This window comes from Ambystoma mexicanum, chromosome 1p, assembly GCF_040938575.1.
Source record: "Ambystoma mexicanum isolate Mex_15411 chromosome 1p, UKY_AmexF1_1, whole genome shotgun sequence".
Classification (NCBI taxonomy): domain Eukaryota; kingdom Metazoa; phylum Chordata; class Amphibia; order Caudata; family Ambystomatidae; genus Ambystoma; species Ambystoma mexicanum.
The window spans coordinates 226,567,465-226,586,398 of record NC_090921.1 but is presented as its reverse complement, the minus strand read 5'-3'; the positions used below and the strand labels follow the sequence as shown (position 1 = coordinate 226,586,398).

Genomic DNA, 18,934 nt, shown 5'->3' with positions numbered 1-18,934 from the left:
ACTTCAACAAAAGACAATGTAATCACTTTTCTTTGACAATTCACCCCCCCCCCCTCCCTCTATGCAAGGTAAAGAGATGGGAGGAAAGTACACAGTTCTCAGGAATGCAATCAAATATAATTCAGTTCCCCCCTAACAAGCTTAGATGAAAACAGGTAGCAGTTTTAAACACAGGCAAGATACTTTGATGTGGTTGCAATTAAGTGAAAAATATGCTAAAAAGGCTTTTAACTCCCTATCGGAGGTCCAGGGTGAGTGAGAGATACTTAAATTAATTCAGGATCACTTTAGCAATGCTCAATGAATGATGGTCAGGTTGCACACGGATTTCAGCAAGGAAAGCAAAGACAAATATTTTTACACGTGGCTGAAATTAAGCAAAATGTCAAATCGCGGCAAATTTAGTTGCGTGCGTCAAGCGCAATTACGGAGGAACTATAAGGAGTAGGAAGTCGGTTCTAGGCTCGTTGGAAAGCTTAGAATCTTAGCTTTAAGATGACAGCTGTCGGGGGTAGTTGTCAGGCAGAATTCAGCTAAATGTCACTTTAGTTCCTAGTTTTCTACATTCAACTTACAATTTTTGCACCTGCAGCTAGAATGCTGATTCTAAATTCAAAACTATGACATTTAAACAATTGCAACCTATGTGACACTCACAAGTAGGTCACTCATTTATTCTAAACATTTCGATTTTAGTGGCTTTAAACCCAAATTCACTTAAGCTGCTGACATCCCCAGCTATTTTTTATATATACATTAAATAATTACTTCCTTCAAGTCATTTCAGAATATAGTTTTATATTGTATCCACCTCTTAGCAAGTCTTTCCTTGGCCTGGTTTAGGTTCATTTGTTCAGTTTTACACAAAGGTCTGGTGGTTTTAAAACGCCAGCTTTCTGATAGTGGTGAGCACCAGTATTGCATCCATTTTTGACATTAAAAAAATGAATTCCCCACAGTTCTGGGTTGCTTTTGGCATTGCCATTCCCAATGGTTTCAGGCTACTGTGTGTGTAGCCCAATGGTGGTTTTAGGCAGTGCCCTCCTGTGCTCACAACATAGGCAAAAATGGGTGGCAGCCTATTCTTCATGTTTTCCCTGTGCACTCTCTGGGGAGTTCTGGCCATCATGCTGTTTTCAATGCCAGTAATGCACAGTTTTATGGTAGGGCTTGGATGCATGGGTAAAAACATCCCACAAGCCCATGACACCTACCGAAGTGCGCAGCTTCCTGGGGATGGCCACGTACTGTGTGAGGTTCATCGGTAACTTGGTCACTCTCTCTGAACCCCTGCGAGAACTTACCAAGCTTAACACAAAGTGGGAATGGGAGCAGGCATGTCAGGAGGCTTTTGAAAACATCAAAGAGTCGCTGTCCATCGACACAAAGATGGCCTACTACGACACTGAACTCCCAACTGAACTATTTGTGGATGCGAGCCCTGTCGGCCTAGGGGCCATCCTCATGCAAGTCACCAAAGAAGGGGAGAAGAGACCCATTGCATAAGCGTCAAGAGCCCTCACAATAACAGAGCAGCGATACTCGCACATTGTGAAGGTGGCTATTGCCGTACTGTGGGGGTGTCGTCATTTCCACCTCTATCTCTACGGCAGAAGATTCACAGCAGTTACGGATCACAAACCCCTGTTGCCTATCTTCATGGGCACATCCTCTCACCCGCCGGCCAGAATAGCCAAATGGATGCTGCACCTCCAGCAGTACAATTTTGAATTGGCCTATCAGCCGGGAAGTGGAAACCCGGTGGATTTCCTCTCAAGACACCCTGGAGCGGAGACTCCACAAGAAGTTCAAGTAGCCGAAGAGACCGAGGAACATATCTGCCAGGTTGTGCGGGCCATGAGGCCAAAGGCTGTCAGCATCGAGGACATTGAATTGGAAACACACAAGGACCCGTGCTGCGACCTGGTGAAGGATGCCATCATCTCAGGCGATTGGAAGTTCTTCATGAAAAACACCCACAACTGGACAGCGGAAGCAAAGGCGTTCCTCGCGGGGATGTTCACCATATGACAGGATCTGTCGATCACAGAGCAAGGACTGCTACTCAGGGGAAATCGCATTGTCGTCCCGTCGAGCCTCCAGGACAGAATAGTGGCATTAGCCCATGAAGGCCACCAAGGGATGGCTCGAATGAAGGCTCGAATCCGGCACCGAGTGTGGTTTCTACAGATAGACGAGAAGGTCGAAAGGCTAATAAACACCTGTCTACCCTGCCAGATAACCGGAGCTCCACCAGATCCAGAACCGATCCAGTCAGCGGAACGTGGCATTGGCAGATGGGATGCGATCAGCATCGATTTTTGCACACTATAAGAAGGCCTCTACCTCCTGGTGGCCATTGACGATCACTCCCGATATCCGGAAGTCGAGGTAGTCGAATCCACGGCAGCGGAAGTGGTAATTCCCGCCATGGAGAAGATGTTCGCAATGCATGGACTACCCACACGAATCAAGAGTGATAACGGCACACCATTCCAAGGGGAGGAGTTCAAACAATACCTGCAGGAACTAAACATAAGATACCATCACATCATGCCAAGGTGGCCCCAGGCGAATGGGGATGTAGAACGGTTCATGAGGACACTCAACAAAGTGCTGAGGCTATCAAGAGCAAACGCCAGCCCGTGGAAGGTCGACCTCTACTGTTTTCTGCGAAATTACCGGGTCACCCCTCACAGCACGACGGGTGTCCCGCCAGCCAACCTCATGTTTGGCATCGTCATAAAGTCCTCCATTCCACATCACCCCAGCAGGAGGCCGGACCGTTTCGACAAGGAGCGCACCGAAAGGAGGAAAACGGGGGCCAATGCACACATGAGTGCCAAGAGGAGGTCGAAGCCATCCGACCACCAGGTGGGCGACCAGGTGGTCATGCTGCGAAATCCAACAAGGTCCAAACTGGACTCCCGCTACGATTTGTTCCCATGGACTATCAGTGAGAAACAAGGGACCATGATAACTGTAAAGAGAGGACGCCGACAGGTGACACGAAATGCGTTGTGGTTCAAGGCGGTGCCACGCAACCTGTGGACTGATGGCGAGTGTCACCAAGAAGATGAACATCCCCAGTCGAACAAAGGAGAACCCGCTCACCTTCAGGAGGAGGTTGAAGTGGGTGACAGGACGTGGGAGCAATGGAGCGAACCGGACATGGGTGAGCCGGACATGGAAGGTGAGGCGCCCAGTGAGACAGTGGGGCCCAGCCCCAGGAGGGGGCGGTATGGCTTAAGAACTGCCACCAAGCCACCTGCTCGGCTCAAAGACTATGGGCCTCATCAAAATCAGGCGGTCCGGAAATAAAGGTGGCGGTAACCCCGCCGCCACCGTTGTTTCCGGACCGCCTGATCCCGACTCCTGCAGGCGGGAGGTGATGTTCCCGCCAGGTTTGACCTGGCGGGTTTAACACCGCCCGCCTGCAGGCGGACGAGGAAACACTGGCAGCATTACGAGATGCTGCCGGTGTTTCCATGATCCCCATTCCAATCGAGTCCCATAGGACTCAATGGGAATGGGCATTAACACCATTCTGCCTCAGTGATTCCCGGAAAACCGGGGTTGTAATGCCCCGGTAATTCCGGGAATCACGGAGGCGGAATGGTAATACGAGTCCAGCCATAACCAGGCGGTTTTGCCGCCTCAGTTACCGCCGGACTCGTAATGAGGCCCTATGTGTGGTAGTCTGCCCCATTAGAACTGTAAGAGGGGAGGCACCCGGGGGTTTGGTAGTTTAAGGGTCTGCATAATGGTATTTGATGTTTTGTTTAAATGTTAAGTTAAGTTAAAATAAAGGAGGAATGTTATATCCGCCCTGCGTCCCGCAGCGCGGTGACGCAGGGCATCTCAATAAAAGCCCCACCCCTGCGGACGGGGAGCAGTTCTGGGCACAGTAACGAACAGAGTGTGGCGTGTCTCATTTCGCTCCCGCTGGAGCTGCGCCACTGCGGCCTACTGACAAGGCCCTGCGCGTTCTGTCTCCCCTCGTGCCGAGGCGCGGAGACAGGACATAACACTCACTACTTACTGCGTCCGGAGATACTTCTGCAGTGATGAGCAGAGCAGAAGGGCCTCTTGGTGGCAGCTGGCAGTTTCTGGTACCAATCCACACCAGGGATACTGTCCACCGGCCTATCAGCAGAAGACAGAAATTGCGGCTGCCAGGAGAATTTTGAATGCATTGTGACCAGCCTCATAGTTGCCGTTGCGCAACACTGAGTAATCAGCCGCAGTTTGGTAATGGATCATATCGCTGATAGCCACTGTAGTGCTGAAGCTACGGAGAGAGGGGCCCACTAGAGGAATGGAACGTTCTCCATCTAAGATGTCATGTTGATCACAGGTAACGATGGCGTTGAGCATTATAAAATGTTGTGGTGAGTTTTGGAGACATTGCGGCTCATTACGAGTTTGGCGGGGCAGTCATTCCGTTTAGCTCAATTTTTCCTGCACCGCCAAACTACACGTTTGCTGGTATTACCTCTGGTGGTATTTTTGGAGGTAAAAGTGGAGGTATTGCCATCCAGTAATACTGCCAAAGGTAATGCCTATACGCTTGTTAAAATGGGAATTTGAACTGCCAAACCATCACTTGTAATATGGTGGTTTTACCACCTGTGATAATATCTCCAGTGGTAATACCGCCTGACCAAGTGGTGGTATCAGTAATTCTGTTTGCCAGTATTCTGGTGAATTTATCACCAGAATACCGGCAAACTCATGATGATCCCCATTGTACCAAGACGGTCTCACTCTCAGAAAGGAGAACTGTTATTTAAGATTGTCGTCCATTGTCTACTTGGGCCCAAAATTGAGCAGTAAAGATTTAGAACCAAAGGAAGAATTGGTCTCAGTAATAGTAAATTTAGAGGTGCCAAAAGACAGAACGAGAGTAATGTCGTTCATGCGGCTCGTTGAATACTAGGCTTGTCAGACGTTTTGCAGAGAGATGCAAGAACATCAGAGAACTGTGTAGGAAAGTAGCTGTTTTCATCTGGAGTAGTGATTGCCAATCTGAACATGCGGATGTCAAGCGGGCTATTGCAAGTGCACCGGCACTAGGGAACATTGAAAAGATATGTGAGACCAGTATCATGGCCAATGGCAGTGATTCGGGGCTGGGGCAGTTCTCACACGGAAACAAAGTAGTGTGGATAGAGTTACTGCATTTGCCTCGAGGGTACTAAGTTGAGCAGACGTACGCTACTCAGTGATCGAGAAAGAAGCTCACAGTAACATTTGGGCAGTCAAAAAGTTCTGAGCTTTATTGTGGGGAAAGCCATTTACTGTGCATACAGATCATAAGCCACTTAAGTTGTGGTTTTGCAAACAAATGGCTTGACAGAGTGTCAAGAAGAATAATGAGATGGGTCACCTCCATGCAAGGGCATGAGTATGTCCTGGAACATGTCCCGTGGAAGGAAAATGTGATAGCAGATTTTCTCTTGGGAGCCGGCTGACAGACTTCTAAGTGTGATGAGGACGTTGATCACATTTTCTTGGTGTGTGAAGATCCTGTCCCCAAACAGCAGTGGACAGAAGCTATGCGAGAAAATGTAGGGAGTCGACAAGTAGTGGAATATGTAAGAACTGGCTGGCGTGGGTGTAGTGGCTCAGATCTGCTAAGTGGGCTCCAGAGCGGCAAACATTAATTGACTCTCAAATGGGACACCTTGTGCAAGGCAGGGCTTATTGTACTCAGAGCGGAATGAGGCAGAAATTTCTAGCGGGTGCTCATGATGGGCACCTGGGTAGGTCGAAGGCTAGAGGGAGACTGAAGAGTGATTACTGGTGGTTAAGGTTAGAGGCGGAAGTAGAGGAATTGGGGAGAAGTTGTAACATATGTGGAGAGGTAGGCAAGGCAATCAGAAATCATACGCAGCTGCTGAGGCTTTTAGAGTTGCCAAGCATGCCATGGTTGTTTGTTGCGCTTGACATACCAGGTCTGGTCATTGGAGCCAGAGGTGGGAAAAAGTACTTGATTGTGCTTATAGACCTGTTTTCCAAATGGGTGGAAGTGGAGGTTGTGTTGGAGGCAGATTCAATGGAAGTTGTGAGGTTCTTGGACAAAACGTTTCAGAAGGAAGGGTTCCCCAAGAAGATTCTTGCTGATAATTGAGTCCAACTATCAACGAGAATCTTGGAGACATTTTTAGAAAGCGTTTAGAGTAGTTCATCATCACACCTCTTTGTACCACGCCGAGACCAATGGGGCTGTTGAGGACTTCAACAACACCATAATGCAGGGAATAAGAATGCAGTGGAGACAGGCCATAGCTGGGAGGATATGGTGCGAAAGATGGTTAATGCCTGCAGGCTAGCACCACATGCCACTACTGATTTAGTGTCTTTGAAATCTTGAGAAAAAGGAAACCACACACAATTACCAAGCCACTATTGTTGGGCAGGACAAGCTTAGTGGAGACAACCGTTGAGAGAAGGGTTGTGGCGTAAGACCATGAAGATGAAAGAGAGTTATGATGTGAATACGAATGTGAGTAATGTGTATGTGGAGGGTGATAGAGTTTATGTCGGAAAGCCGGGGGCTGTCCCAAAGGGCAACAATAGATTTTGGGGTCAGGAGAGTGCTGGACGATGCATTTATTTTGGATGATGGAAAGGTGTGGAATAAGGGGAGACTAGCAAGAATGGCTAGTCCTTCAATTAGGTTGGATTATGAATAGGGGGAGATGTGCTATATTGTATATTATTACTGTAAATAATGTCACTGTTGTCCTACCAGATGGGGAAGGCACTGTATATGCTCAAAGGAGGCGGAGGTTTTCTGCATTGCAATCAGTGCTCTAACGTACGTTTGGGAATGTTATTATTGGAAGAGAACTGTTGGAAAGTTGACTTGGAGCTGGAAGCATCTGGGGCCTGTTTACCCATGCAGTGGCTCTTCATATAGAAACGTAATAAATAAGTTCCCCACTACTTACTGCATCCGGAGATACTTCACAGAATTTGACTGCACTTTGAACATTCTCCAGAGGTGGGAGAGAGGGACCCTATTGAGACTGTGAGGAATAGTTTTAGGGGGCCGAAGAAATGTTACTTTGAGACAGTTGTAAAAGATTAGACAAGTTGGCCCTCATTATGAGTTTGCCGGACCAGAAAAAAGTGGAGGTAAGAGCAGTTAGCGGCACTTTTTCCGGACCAGCAAACTACCCGCAGCTTTTTCACTGAAGCACCGGCACAATGCTGGTGCTTCAGTGATCCCATTCCCGAACTCCACAGGAATGGGAACTTACCGTTCCTCCACCCCCCGGAATATCCCAGGATATCAGGTGGTGGAAACGGTAAGCAGAGGTTGCCGGTAGGCCGCTGGTAAGACCGGCACCCTACTGGCAACCCCATAATGAAGGCCAAAGGCTACTATTAAGGGATGCAGCTTGAGCATGAACAAAGTCATAGGAAGAACCTAAGTTCTTTTGGGATTGGGTTATCCACAAATATATAACTGAATTTATTGGAACTTTTCACTAAAGAAACTTGAAAGACCAGCTCATGAATCTAAAACACTTGAACTTCCCCTGGATTTCTTAGCTCGTTCAATATGTTGAAATCCATTGGTAACTAATCATTTATTTTTTATATCCTCTTAGATTAGGGCTAAACCATTTGGGTGGTTTTGACTCAGGAACATGGATCCTTGCTTGCAAGGTCTGCAAATATCGGTCTGAATCTCTATGCCGCGTTCTGAACCGCTGCTGAAGAGAAGCGAAAACCATCTCAATGTGATTGAGCTCTAACGGGTCCGGCAAGACTTTCCCTTTGCAAATTGTTTCATAAAATCATTTTGAAAAATGAACACATTGTGCAGTACGCAGAGAAGTATAAAAAAAGCTAAAGTGGGATGATCAAAGCAAACCAATGGATCCCATCCGAGAGCACATGGGGACAAGTCATTGGGAAAGATAGTGTCAAGACAATGTCCAGCATGATGAGCGCAGGTGTCAAAGACACAGCTTGATTTATCACTTTCATATGTTGGGTCCTATGAGAGATATCGTCCAAGCAGAGATTAAAATCTGTTAGGATCATGAGTCACTTATAATCTGCGATACGGGGCAGAAAAAGTCTAGGCAGCTAGGAGATGGAACTTGGGGCAGGGTGAAATATAAGTAGAAATTTGTGGGAGATGAGAAGAAGAGTATATAGGCAGATATCCAAAAAAAGGATTGAGTGCCAATAAAAGTGATTTAAAGTTTAGGACTTATTGTAAATAATAGCCACTCCTCCTCTTTCATGTGTGTGATTCACGGATAACGCTTTGTACTAGGAACGGATGTTATTAAGTTTTAACAAAAGGTGAGGAATAGGCGTTGATTAAATGGCCAAAATTCACTGTGGAGGAATTGGTGAATTGTGCGCAAAATCCACACACTTTGCCTATTCTGCCCATGGAGAAAAATTGTTATTTCAGATATTTTCCCACCTGAAGTTTAATTTAGTGCTTGAAAGTTCAGATATTTCGTGCAAAAAAACAAATATCACCAGTAATTGGTGAATTGTGGAAAAAATCTGCTTCATCAGCAAAAGTAAATTCTTGGAAAATGTCACTGCTTTCATTTTGCATGTGGTCATTTTGCTCCTAACCCTAGTCTAGAGACTGAGTTTCTGAAGGAGTGCATAGATGGTCAAACAAACATGAACTAGTATAGCTTTGCATTGGTCAGAACACATGCTAGATGAGCCGAAAGTAGTAGGACTGATAGGAGACTGAGACCAGATCACGGGATCCGTTAAGAAGTCATGGTATAGAGAAGGTAGCTGCTCAGAAGAGTGTGTTATCAATATATAAATATATAAGTAAATAAATCAAATAAAATAATAAATACATCAAGGATCCGTATGCTATAGGCTGGGTCTGGCTCTGGAACTGGTCAGTCAGGCTTGCCTTTTGTAAACCTCTGGCATCTCAAGTGCTGAGGCGCACTCGGCCACATTAAATGGCTCATGAGAGTAAAAGTGCAGGTGGAATGAGCGTAGAGTGATTGCCAAGGCCAAAGTGTCATAAATATAATAAGTACCAGGGGAGGCTGATGTAGCCAATGAGGAATCTTGGAAAGGGGTCCTTACCACGCAGGGTAAGACCCCGCTCCAAGCTTCCTCGGAGCATGAGGCCACCATCTTTCCTCACCGGGAATCTCCTTTTGTTTGTTTACATTTTTTCATTGGCCGCCATGGAAAAGGAGAAGGGACTATATTTAGTTCCTTCTCGTTTTCCATAGCAGTCATTGAATTTATGTCATTTTCTTTGTTTATTTTTTTCCCATTAAGTTCAATGGCTGCCATGGAAAGGGAAAAAGTACTACATTCCCTTCTGCCTGATCCCAGGCAGACATTTTTCTTTTTTTTCCTCTTGAGACAAGAAACGGTTTCAATGCCATTTCTCAGCTCAAGAGAAAAATTACATTAGTACCCCAATAGAACCCTCGGTGGTGGGAATTACCAGTCTGGTAATGCCCCCAGGGCTACGTTAAAGCCCTTGCTTCGCTTGGGATTATTTATGATGGCAGAGAGATTCCATATATATTAGAGAGCTAGGAAACCTAAGCAGACAGTAATCAAGAGGGTTAGGTGGACGAAAGAACGGCTACACACAGACAATAGGGAAATGGGAACTGTTCACCATGTTGCTTAGACTTTGCAATTTCCATATTGGAACCATCAGACAACTTCTCAAACATGCAGGTAAATCAGCTTAATCATGAAATAAAGTGGTTTACTGGTCGAAAAAACGATCTTCTTCAATGGTTGTGATTCTTTTATTTCCTCCGCTGGAGTGGTAAATGTAGGAGCTGCAGGGAAGCGTTTCCGGTCTCACACAGACCCATTTCTCTCCAGTCCTTGGATCCACATATTCACATAGGGGTCTATCAGGAATCTCCAGGTTGCATTCCATTACCTCTGTTGTGCCATTCATTTGGAAGTGTCCATAGAAGAAGACTTTGTCCGGTCGGGAGTCCCTCAATTTCTTGAGGATCTGGACCGCCTCGCTCGAATGTCTGAGCTGGATGGAGATTTCCACATCCCCTGGCCAAGGCAGCAGAAAGGTGACTATGTAGGTTCCATTCATGTGGTCGTGCACGGATCCCAAGACTCCAGCTTTCAGCTGAAAGGAGTGAAGTTTGGCCCTGAAGAAGTCTCCACCATACGTCTTTGGGAGCGCTCTCTGGTCTCTGGCCGTGAGCACCACCTCCAGGTTTTCTCCCACAGAGTAGCTGGCTCTGGGGTGCAGGATTCTGAAGTCACAGTTTCTGGCACTTGTTGAGGAGGTGAATGTTATAGTACCCGGAGGCTCTGGCCAGGTGATCAGCTCCTTCAACATCCTCTCTTCCTCAGAATCCATGGAAGGCATTGTGCCAGGAAGAGGCTGCGAAGCGGCAGAGGACATTCTGGTAGCAGTGATTCTGAGACCGGGATACAAAATCCACAAGTTGAGGCTTTTCAGAAGCATCTGCATTGGGGAAAATGGTGTGAGAGAAGAAAGGGGAGTGGTTACTACACATTTCTGAGAAAAAAACCGTATCTGCGAAGCATGAGTATTCAATCTTTCTCTCCCACTCGTCTTCTAGCTTTGCCTTGGAACCATGTTCTCTAGTCCCATGTTTTCTTTAAATTATGTTTTGGACTTTGTAAACATAAACGCTCAGATTTGTGCTTTTATAAGCAGTGAACATCTCTAATTCTGTAATTACTTGTGATCTTGTCAATGTTTTCATCATCCAAAACTCAGTTGTAATGAGTGGAGGGTTTTGAATAAATAGCCCCACTGGCATAGCTCTTGGCAACCCTTGAAGTCATTGTTTCTCAGCCTGCCAGGGCATTACAGAAGGCAAACTACCACATGAAAATCAGGCTTGCTCCCTCCCCATGGTTCCCGCTGGTGGCAGGACCAAGACTGATTTGCTTATGGCCGGTCTCCTTCTTCAGAGGCCCAGATGGCGTAATAAAGGATGATATGGAAGCTGCCTGGAGGGATGCTACTGGTTCTAATTAAGCTTTCCATTCACACATGTTGGTGTCTCACCTGCATGTATCCACCGCCATCGTCTTTACTCAAGGAGCTCTTACACAGACCTGGCTATTAAACCACTTTAACAACTATGAATAATTACAAAATCGAAGATAAACACAGAGTCCCCGACAAATTTCAGAAAGTTCATGTTAATGGCAATGTTAAAGGACATGTGTACCGCACACTATGGCTGATAACCTTCATGAGAGAGCCCCATGACAGGCCACATATGATGACAACATTCCACATAGCTCCAGAGTTTATGTAGTAAACGGAAGAGTGAAGGCTGAAAGGTTTGGAATGAATCTTAACCACTGGCATTGCTCTGGGCAACCTTCCAGACCTGTGTTCTTCACCTGCCAAACCATTACAGAAGGGGTAAGACCATATGTAAATCAGGCCTGGTCCCAACCCAAATGGGGGAGTCCAGCCCGAACTGCTAGGTCACATCCCTTCTTCATGACAATTGAGGCACCGGCAGACAAATTTCAGACCCTGAGGGCATCATCAGGGAGGTGAGGCTGGCACAGCAGACTCAGTACCCTCTACCGGCCATACCATGAAGCACAAATAAAGACATGCTCTGCAGACAGGCCACCATTGCAAAACAAGGAGTTCCAATAACCTGTCAACAAAGGAAAACAGCTCAGAAATGTCGATAAACTCCAGACAGACGTTTGCAATGAGTATTGTAAATGTGGCAAACCCAGGGGTATCAAGGCACTTTTTCTTACGAGATTGGTTACAGTGCTTCAGGTTACAGAAAGGAAGCACATATGGTGATTACAACATAAAGGAGCATATGGATGTAATACAATACACGCAAAGTGCAAGCAAGAGTTCAAGAGGATACATTCATGGAGCCTAACCCCATGTTGCAGGCCGGCAGCACACACAAATGCAAGAGTCAATTCAGTGGGCATAAACATGGAGCCTAACCGCATGTTGCAGGCCGGCAGCACACACAAATGCAAGAGTCAATTCAGTGGGCATGAACATGGAGCCTTACCTCATGTTGCAGGGCTGCAGCACATACAAATGCAAGAGTCAATTCAGTGGGTATAAGCTGTATCGTAGCAGGGGTCCTGGTGCGTCCTCTTAGTGGACAGGGAGCAGACAGGGGCCTTAGCAGTGGGCCCTAAGGACAGGGCCGGCAAAGCCTGCCGGCTCTCCCATAGGCCAAGATGATTAAATGCCCAGCCAATCAGGAGCAGCAACAAGAGCAGCAACAAAGGCATCCGGCACTCCAGTGCATGCGGTGCAAACAACCATGATGGAATGGCTAGGCATCAGAAAAAAAAGGAGACACTACAAGTGCACAGAGAAAAGCAGGTAGCAGTATGCACCAAATCAGACACATTTTCTTAGTTTATGTTCGTAGTTTATGCATATGTCTAAGTAAACTATCCATGGGCAGCTATTGGTTATAAAATCTGTCTTCTGAGCATAATCTCAATCTAAGGCTTCTAGTTCTCAGCCGCTCTTATTTATTACCTGAGCTAATTTGTGTGGTATTGTGCAAGTGGCATTCTGAAAGCTCCATTCAGAACGCCAAGCCTTTCAGGGCCATTGACTGGGGTGAGCTATCGCTGGCCAGAGAGAAAGCTTCTACAGTACAAGTTACCTTTGGCGAGGTATTAAGCCCATTGTTACTTCTATCTTCTGAGCCACATGGCAATGGCCTGGTTTTTGCCTTTGGGAATGTGTCACACCCATATGTGCCCTCTGGGCCTACCGGGTTTAGACATTATGCTGCTCCAGTGCCTGGAGGAATGCATCTCTTTCTGCATTCTTCACTGCACTATTAGGCATCACTCTGCCCATGGAGGGCTGTAGGCGTGGTTGGGTGCTAGTTGGCTGCTAAATGGCTAACAGTATGCGGGCCAGGGGTTGCTCGTAGACAAATGGACACCCGTTGCCAATAGGCAAACACTCCCAAAAAATAAAAACAGGGAGTCCAAATACTCCCAACAATAAATACTGAACAGACAGTAGGGCCTTGTGCTACTGCTTTCACCCACACAGCTCCATGGAAATGCTTGGACCAGTATTGCACATAGTACCACAGGAGGAAACTGCTATTATTACTGCCTGACTGAAAGAAGCAAAAATGTATCTTTTTTATGTGCATGAACTAGGTGCAAAGGAATAATTATTACAAAAACATTTCCGTTTTCCAGTTAAAACATGTTTACCCGCTTATTAAATGCTCCCGTTGGAAACTGGACTTACATTTTTACTCCCCAAAACATTTTTTTACACCCAACTTTAAATACTAGGGAGTAAAATACTCCTGCTTCAAAATCTTATCTGAGGCACTGCCCTGTGGACAGGGACAGTCCACACCTTTTAAACTGGGTCTATAGAGCCAGCCCCGACCTTTCTGGTGTTCCCCAAAATGAAAACATGCATGTAGAAAAGGGAGAGGATACAGGATGGACACTTTATGAGTTCAGAGAGAGTGATCAACATTTCAAGATACCAAATGAAGGGCTAAATGAAGGGCTGCCACAAACGACCGAAGCAACAAGGCAAGTACCTCAAAGTAACAAGGAAAACCTCTCAAGACAAAGACAAGGCCCATAGGAGCACCAGCCAGTAAGATGATGGCGGAAGAGCAAAACTCAAAGTACCAAAGCAACAAGGCGAGTATCAAAGTGATCAGTAATATCTCAACGCCCAGTAATGTACCAGTTCACAGAGAAAACAGAAAGCTGGGAAGGGGCGGGACATGGGAAAACGACTAAGCATCCATTGCCAAGTAAGCAATAAGTCTAATAACCTAGAACGAGTATAAAATGAGAAATGAGGAGATATTAACAGACAGAGAGAGAAAGAACGTACGAAAGAAAGAAAGAGACAGGGAGAAAGGAAGTGGAGAGGAATAGAGAGACAAAGAGCGATAGAGAGAGGGAGCGCAAGAGAGGGCAAAAACTCACTGGTCAAGGGACTTCAGGCACCAAGGACAAAATCCCTTCCACCCAAAGCATTACACATTTTGAAAGTGTGTGTGTAAGTGTGTCTTGGTGTGTTCTGTCTATTTTTCTTTTTACTTGTTTCTCTTTGTGTTTTGGGCTTTTATTAATCCTTACCCATGATAATTGGGTTTGAAGTTGGTAACAATGCAGTTTTGATATTCCCATTGTTTTGCTTTATTGGATATCTGTGATTTCTATGAATGTTTAAGTTATGTAAATGCTTATTTCTTCTGTAAACATTAATACTAGTGGTACGTTATTAGGTGAAATGTTACCTATTAATGGATTTTTGTTGAAAATGTGTAGAAATTGAAAATAAAGTTTTTAAAAAAATGTTAAAAGTGAAATAAAAGACAGAAGCTTTTGAGAAGAGGGAACAAAGCTCCAAAACCCCAGAACCCCATCATAAATCCATAAATACACCAAACCGTTTATAGGGTGAGGGAAAATCATAGACATAGTGAAGATGTGCAACGAGCCTTCCAAACACTGCTGGGAGGGTGTGCCACAGCTAAGGAGAGACAAAAAGAAGCCAAGCAAACACAAACTGATGACAGGAATCCAAGAATACACAAAGCAATCAATGGGGCTTCATGTCTAGTAGAGATAAAAGTCAGAGAAATAAACTAAAAACATAGCAATGGAAAAATACAAGAAAACTGCACATTTAAAAATGAACATGGAAGAAACTGGACACTATGTGGAAAAGGTCGCTAAGAAAATAGGCAAGCGATGCAAGTACAGTACCAGAATAACTTAACCCAATGCCCCAGAATACTCACATTATATGGATTATGCATAGGGAGAGGGAGGAAGATTAAAAGAGCAAAGTAGGAATAAGGAGGAAATGATCAGCAACTCAAATTAGAGCTTTGCCTGGCCATGGGCAGAGCTGGCTGGGGTGGTGCAGGCAAAGTCTTGAGCACTATGGCTATCTGTGGCCTTAGGTGCCATGGGCTTCATGACCCTTGGATGTTTGCAGCAGGCAGAACTCAGGGAGAGGCATTCATTGACGTCAATGTCAGTTTCCTGCTTCCTACCTGGAGAGGAGTTCGAGCGGTGGCGAGGAACTGCCATGGACTGTCACGAAGGAGAGGTAAGTAGAAAACAATGCGCAGGTGTGTGTGTGTGTGTGTGTGTGTGTGTGTGTGTGTGTGTGCGTGCGTGCGTGCGTGCGTGCCTGTGCGTGTGTGTGTGTGTGCGTGCGTGTGTGTGCGTGTGTGTATGTGTGTTGGCAAGGCTGGGGGCAGACATCATGAAAACATATATTTGCAGTGTAAATGCTGGCATAATATGTTGGCCAAAGGTACTGTGAAACTGGTTTACCACAGCATTGTATGAATATACTGGTGGGCACAGACAAGCACAATCTAAAGTGTTTCACAGAGCAATGCTTGGAGATAAAGGCTACAGGCTACATGGCAATGTGTTCTTACGGTGGTTCTTACAGTGGAAATATGGGCATATTTATTTTTAACACAGCTGGCATGGAAATGCACTCTTACAGTGCAACATTGCCATATATTGTGCAATGGCAACATGGCATGCTGGCACATATTGCCTAGAACCAGCATTTAAATGTGTTCCTACAGTAGAAATACATGCATATATTTGAAAAAGTCTGGGAAAAAAGTGTTCTTTCAGTGACATGCTAGCATATATTTGGCAAAGCCAGCTTGGAAATTTGTTCTTACAATACCAAAACTGGAATACAGTCTGGACAATCAGCATTAAAATGTATAACCACGGTTTGATGTGATTTACATATGGGAAGAGACAGCATTACATTTGACTTTACAGTGACACGCCAGCGTATATTTGGCATATTTCGTGCACAGGTAGCATTGACATGTTTAAAAATGGCAATACTAGCATATATTCAGTACAGGCAGCATGTAAATCTTTGTATAGTGGAAATACTGGTATATATTGGTGAAGAATGGCAGCATGCATGTGTGATTTGCAGGGCAATGCTGAGCTGGATTGTGGGCAGAGGCAATATGAAAGGGGATTTTACGGGGCACTTCTGGTGTATATTGTTGAGATAGGAATCTTGTATTGTTTATCGGACACACGCAGCATGAACATGAGTTGCACAATCTCCCAAGGTACTCTAGGTGATCTGGGGGCTATTGGAGTTTCACTTTTTGGACTACAGAACTGATTTGACATTGTACGGCTTTTTTTTACCTGATTTGTCTGACATTTGTGGTGTAAAATGCAACATTTTAACCAATTATTTTAAAAATGTTCTCAATGGTAGATCCACCCAAGTCGTCCTAAATGATTTGACATAGCTTGCTGCACTCACTTGCTTTGGACCAATTTGAGATAGATATTTACGTCCCTCTACGTAAACATGGACCACCTACTGTTAATACCGATAATGTATTCCCTAATAAGCATTGCATTAGCAGAATGCAGAAACTATCGAAATTCTTTAATTATGAATCTGCTCGACATTTTCTTTAAGAATATAAGTAAAATCTTGGAAACGATAAGCTGCAAAAATCTGACTGCCGCAGAATACACTTCTCGTTAATCAACCATTCAATGAATTCCCTTCCGTCATTGCCTCATTCAGCTGAGAGCGCCTTTACCCATGCCAACATCTTTCAAAAACACATAATGGACATGATTTTGAAACAGCGCACAAACCCCTGATGCATCTAGGCGCTAGTTACAGAAAGTGCAGGTACATATAAGAGCTTAGCAGGTATGTAGGTTCAGTTTCAATGTAGATGTACAAGCAGGAAAAGCCTCACCTCGTGGTACAGCGGGCTACATGACCTCATGGTATGTTGGGCTGCGTCAGCAGTATATACATGCATAGGGCAAGGTCAGTAAGTGTGCACAAACAGGAAAAGCCTCACCTCATGGCACAGGAGGCTACATCAGCAGTACCTACAAGCATAGGGCAAGATCATTAAGTGTGCACAAACAGGAACAATCTCACTTCATGGCACGGGGGCTACATCACCTCATGGTATATTGGGCTACATCAGCAGTACATACAAGCATAGGGCAAGATCAGTAAGTATGCACAACCAGGAAAAGCCCCACTTTATGGTACGGGGCTACATCACCTCATGATATGTTGGGCTACATCAGCAGTACATACAAGCATAGGGCAAGATCAGTAAGTATGCACAACCAGGAAAAGCCTCACCTCGTGGTACAGCGGGCTACATCACCTCATGGTATGTTGGGCTGCGTCAGCAGTATATACAAGCATAGGGCAAGGTCAGTAAGTGTGCACAAACAGGAAAAGCCTCACCTCATGGCACAGGAGGCTACATCAGCAGTACCTACAAGCATAGGGCAAGATCATTAAGTGTGCACAAACAGGAACAATCTCACTTCATGGCACGGGGGCTACATCACCTCATGGTATATTGGGCTACATCAGCAGTACATACAAGCATAGGGCAAGATCAGTAAGTATGCACAACCAGGAAAAGCCCCACTTCATGGTACGGGGGCTACATCACCTCATGGTATGTTGGGCTACATCAGCAGTACATACAAGCACAGGGCAAGATCACTAAGTGTGCACTACCAGAAAAAGCTTCACCTCATGGTACAGGGGTTACATCAGCAGTACATAGAAGCATAGGGCAAGATCAGTAAGTGTGCACAAACAGGTAAAGCCTCACCTCATGGCACGGGAAGCTATGTCAGCAGTACGTACAAGCATAGGGCAAGATCAGTAAGTGGGCACAAACAGGAAAAGCCTCACCTCGTGGTACAGCGGGCTACATCACCTCATGGTATGTTCGGCTGCGTCAGCAGTACATACAAGCATAGGGCAAGGTCAGTAAGTATGCACAACCAGGAAAAGCCTCACCTCGTGGTACAGCGGGCTACATCACCTCATGGTATGTTGGGCTGCGTCAGCAGTATATACATGCATAGGGCAAGGTCAGTAAGTGTGCACAAACAGGAACAATCTCACTTCATGGCACGGGGCTACATCACCTCAAGGTATATTGGGCTACATCAGCAGTACATACAAGCATAGGGCAAGATCAGTAAGTATGCACAACCAGGAAAAGTCTCACCTCGTGGAACAGCGGGCTACATCACCTCATGGTATGTTGGGCTGCGTCAGCAGTATATACAAGCATAGGGCAAGGTCAGTAAGTGTGCACAAACAGGAAAAGCCTCACCTCATGGCGCGGTGGGCTACATCAGCAGTACATACAAGCATAGGGCAAGGTCAGTAAGTGTGCACAAACAGGAATAGCCTCACCTCATGGCACAGGAGGCTACATCAGCAGTACCTACAAGCATAGGGCAATATCATTAAGTGTGCACAAACAGGAACAATCTCACTTCATGGCACGGGGCTACATCACCTCATGGTATATTGGGCTACATCAGCAGTACATACAAGCATAGGGCAAGATCAGTAAGTGTGCACAAACAGGAAAAGCCTCACCTCATGGCACGGGAGGCTATGTCAGCAGTATGTACAAGCATAGGGCAAGATCACTAAGTGTGCACAAACAGGAAAGCCTTCACCTCATGGTACGGAGGGCTGCATCAGCAGTACATACAAGCATAGGGCAAGGTCAGTAAGTGTGCACAAACAGGAACAGCCTCACCTCATGGTACGGGGCTGTGTCAGCAGTACATACAAGCATGGGCAAGATCAGTAAGTGCCGACCCGTCCTGCCCGGCTAACTATCGCCCAATCTCCATCACTCCTTTCCTGGGCAAACCCCTGGAAAAGCTGGCCATCTCCCAGCTTAATCTTGACACTGAATCTGTTGGCTGTCTCCATGACCATCAGTCTGGCTTCAGAGCTGCCAGAAGCATGGAAATTGCTCTCCTGAACATCCGTGAAGACCTGCTCTCCAACCTCGATTCCAACAGCCCCTGTGTCCTCATCTTACTTGATCTCTCTTCTGCC

At 45.8% G+C, this 18,934-nt stretch overlaps 1 protein-coding gene across 1 annotated transcript in view; it reads right to left on the bottom strand.

Moving 5' to 3' along the window:
- The window catches only part of LOC138568218 (NXPE family member 3-like), a 122,172-nt gene extending 111,710 nt beyond the window's left edge, over positions 1-10,462 (bottom strand). Inside the window, exons 1-2 of the mRNA XM_069646429.1 lie at positions 9,750-10,462; positions 4,974-4,982 (exon numbers count right to left, since the gene is read on the bottom strand). Coding sequence (XP_069502530.1) covers positions 4,974-4,982; positions 9,750-10,417 — 677 coding nt within the window. The 5' untranslated portion in view covers positions 10,418-10,462. The remainder of the gene's footprint in view (positions 1-4,973; positions 4,983-9,749) is intronic.
- Positions 10,463-18,934: the final 8,472 nt, after the last annotated feature.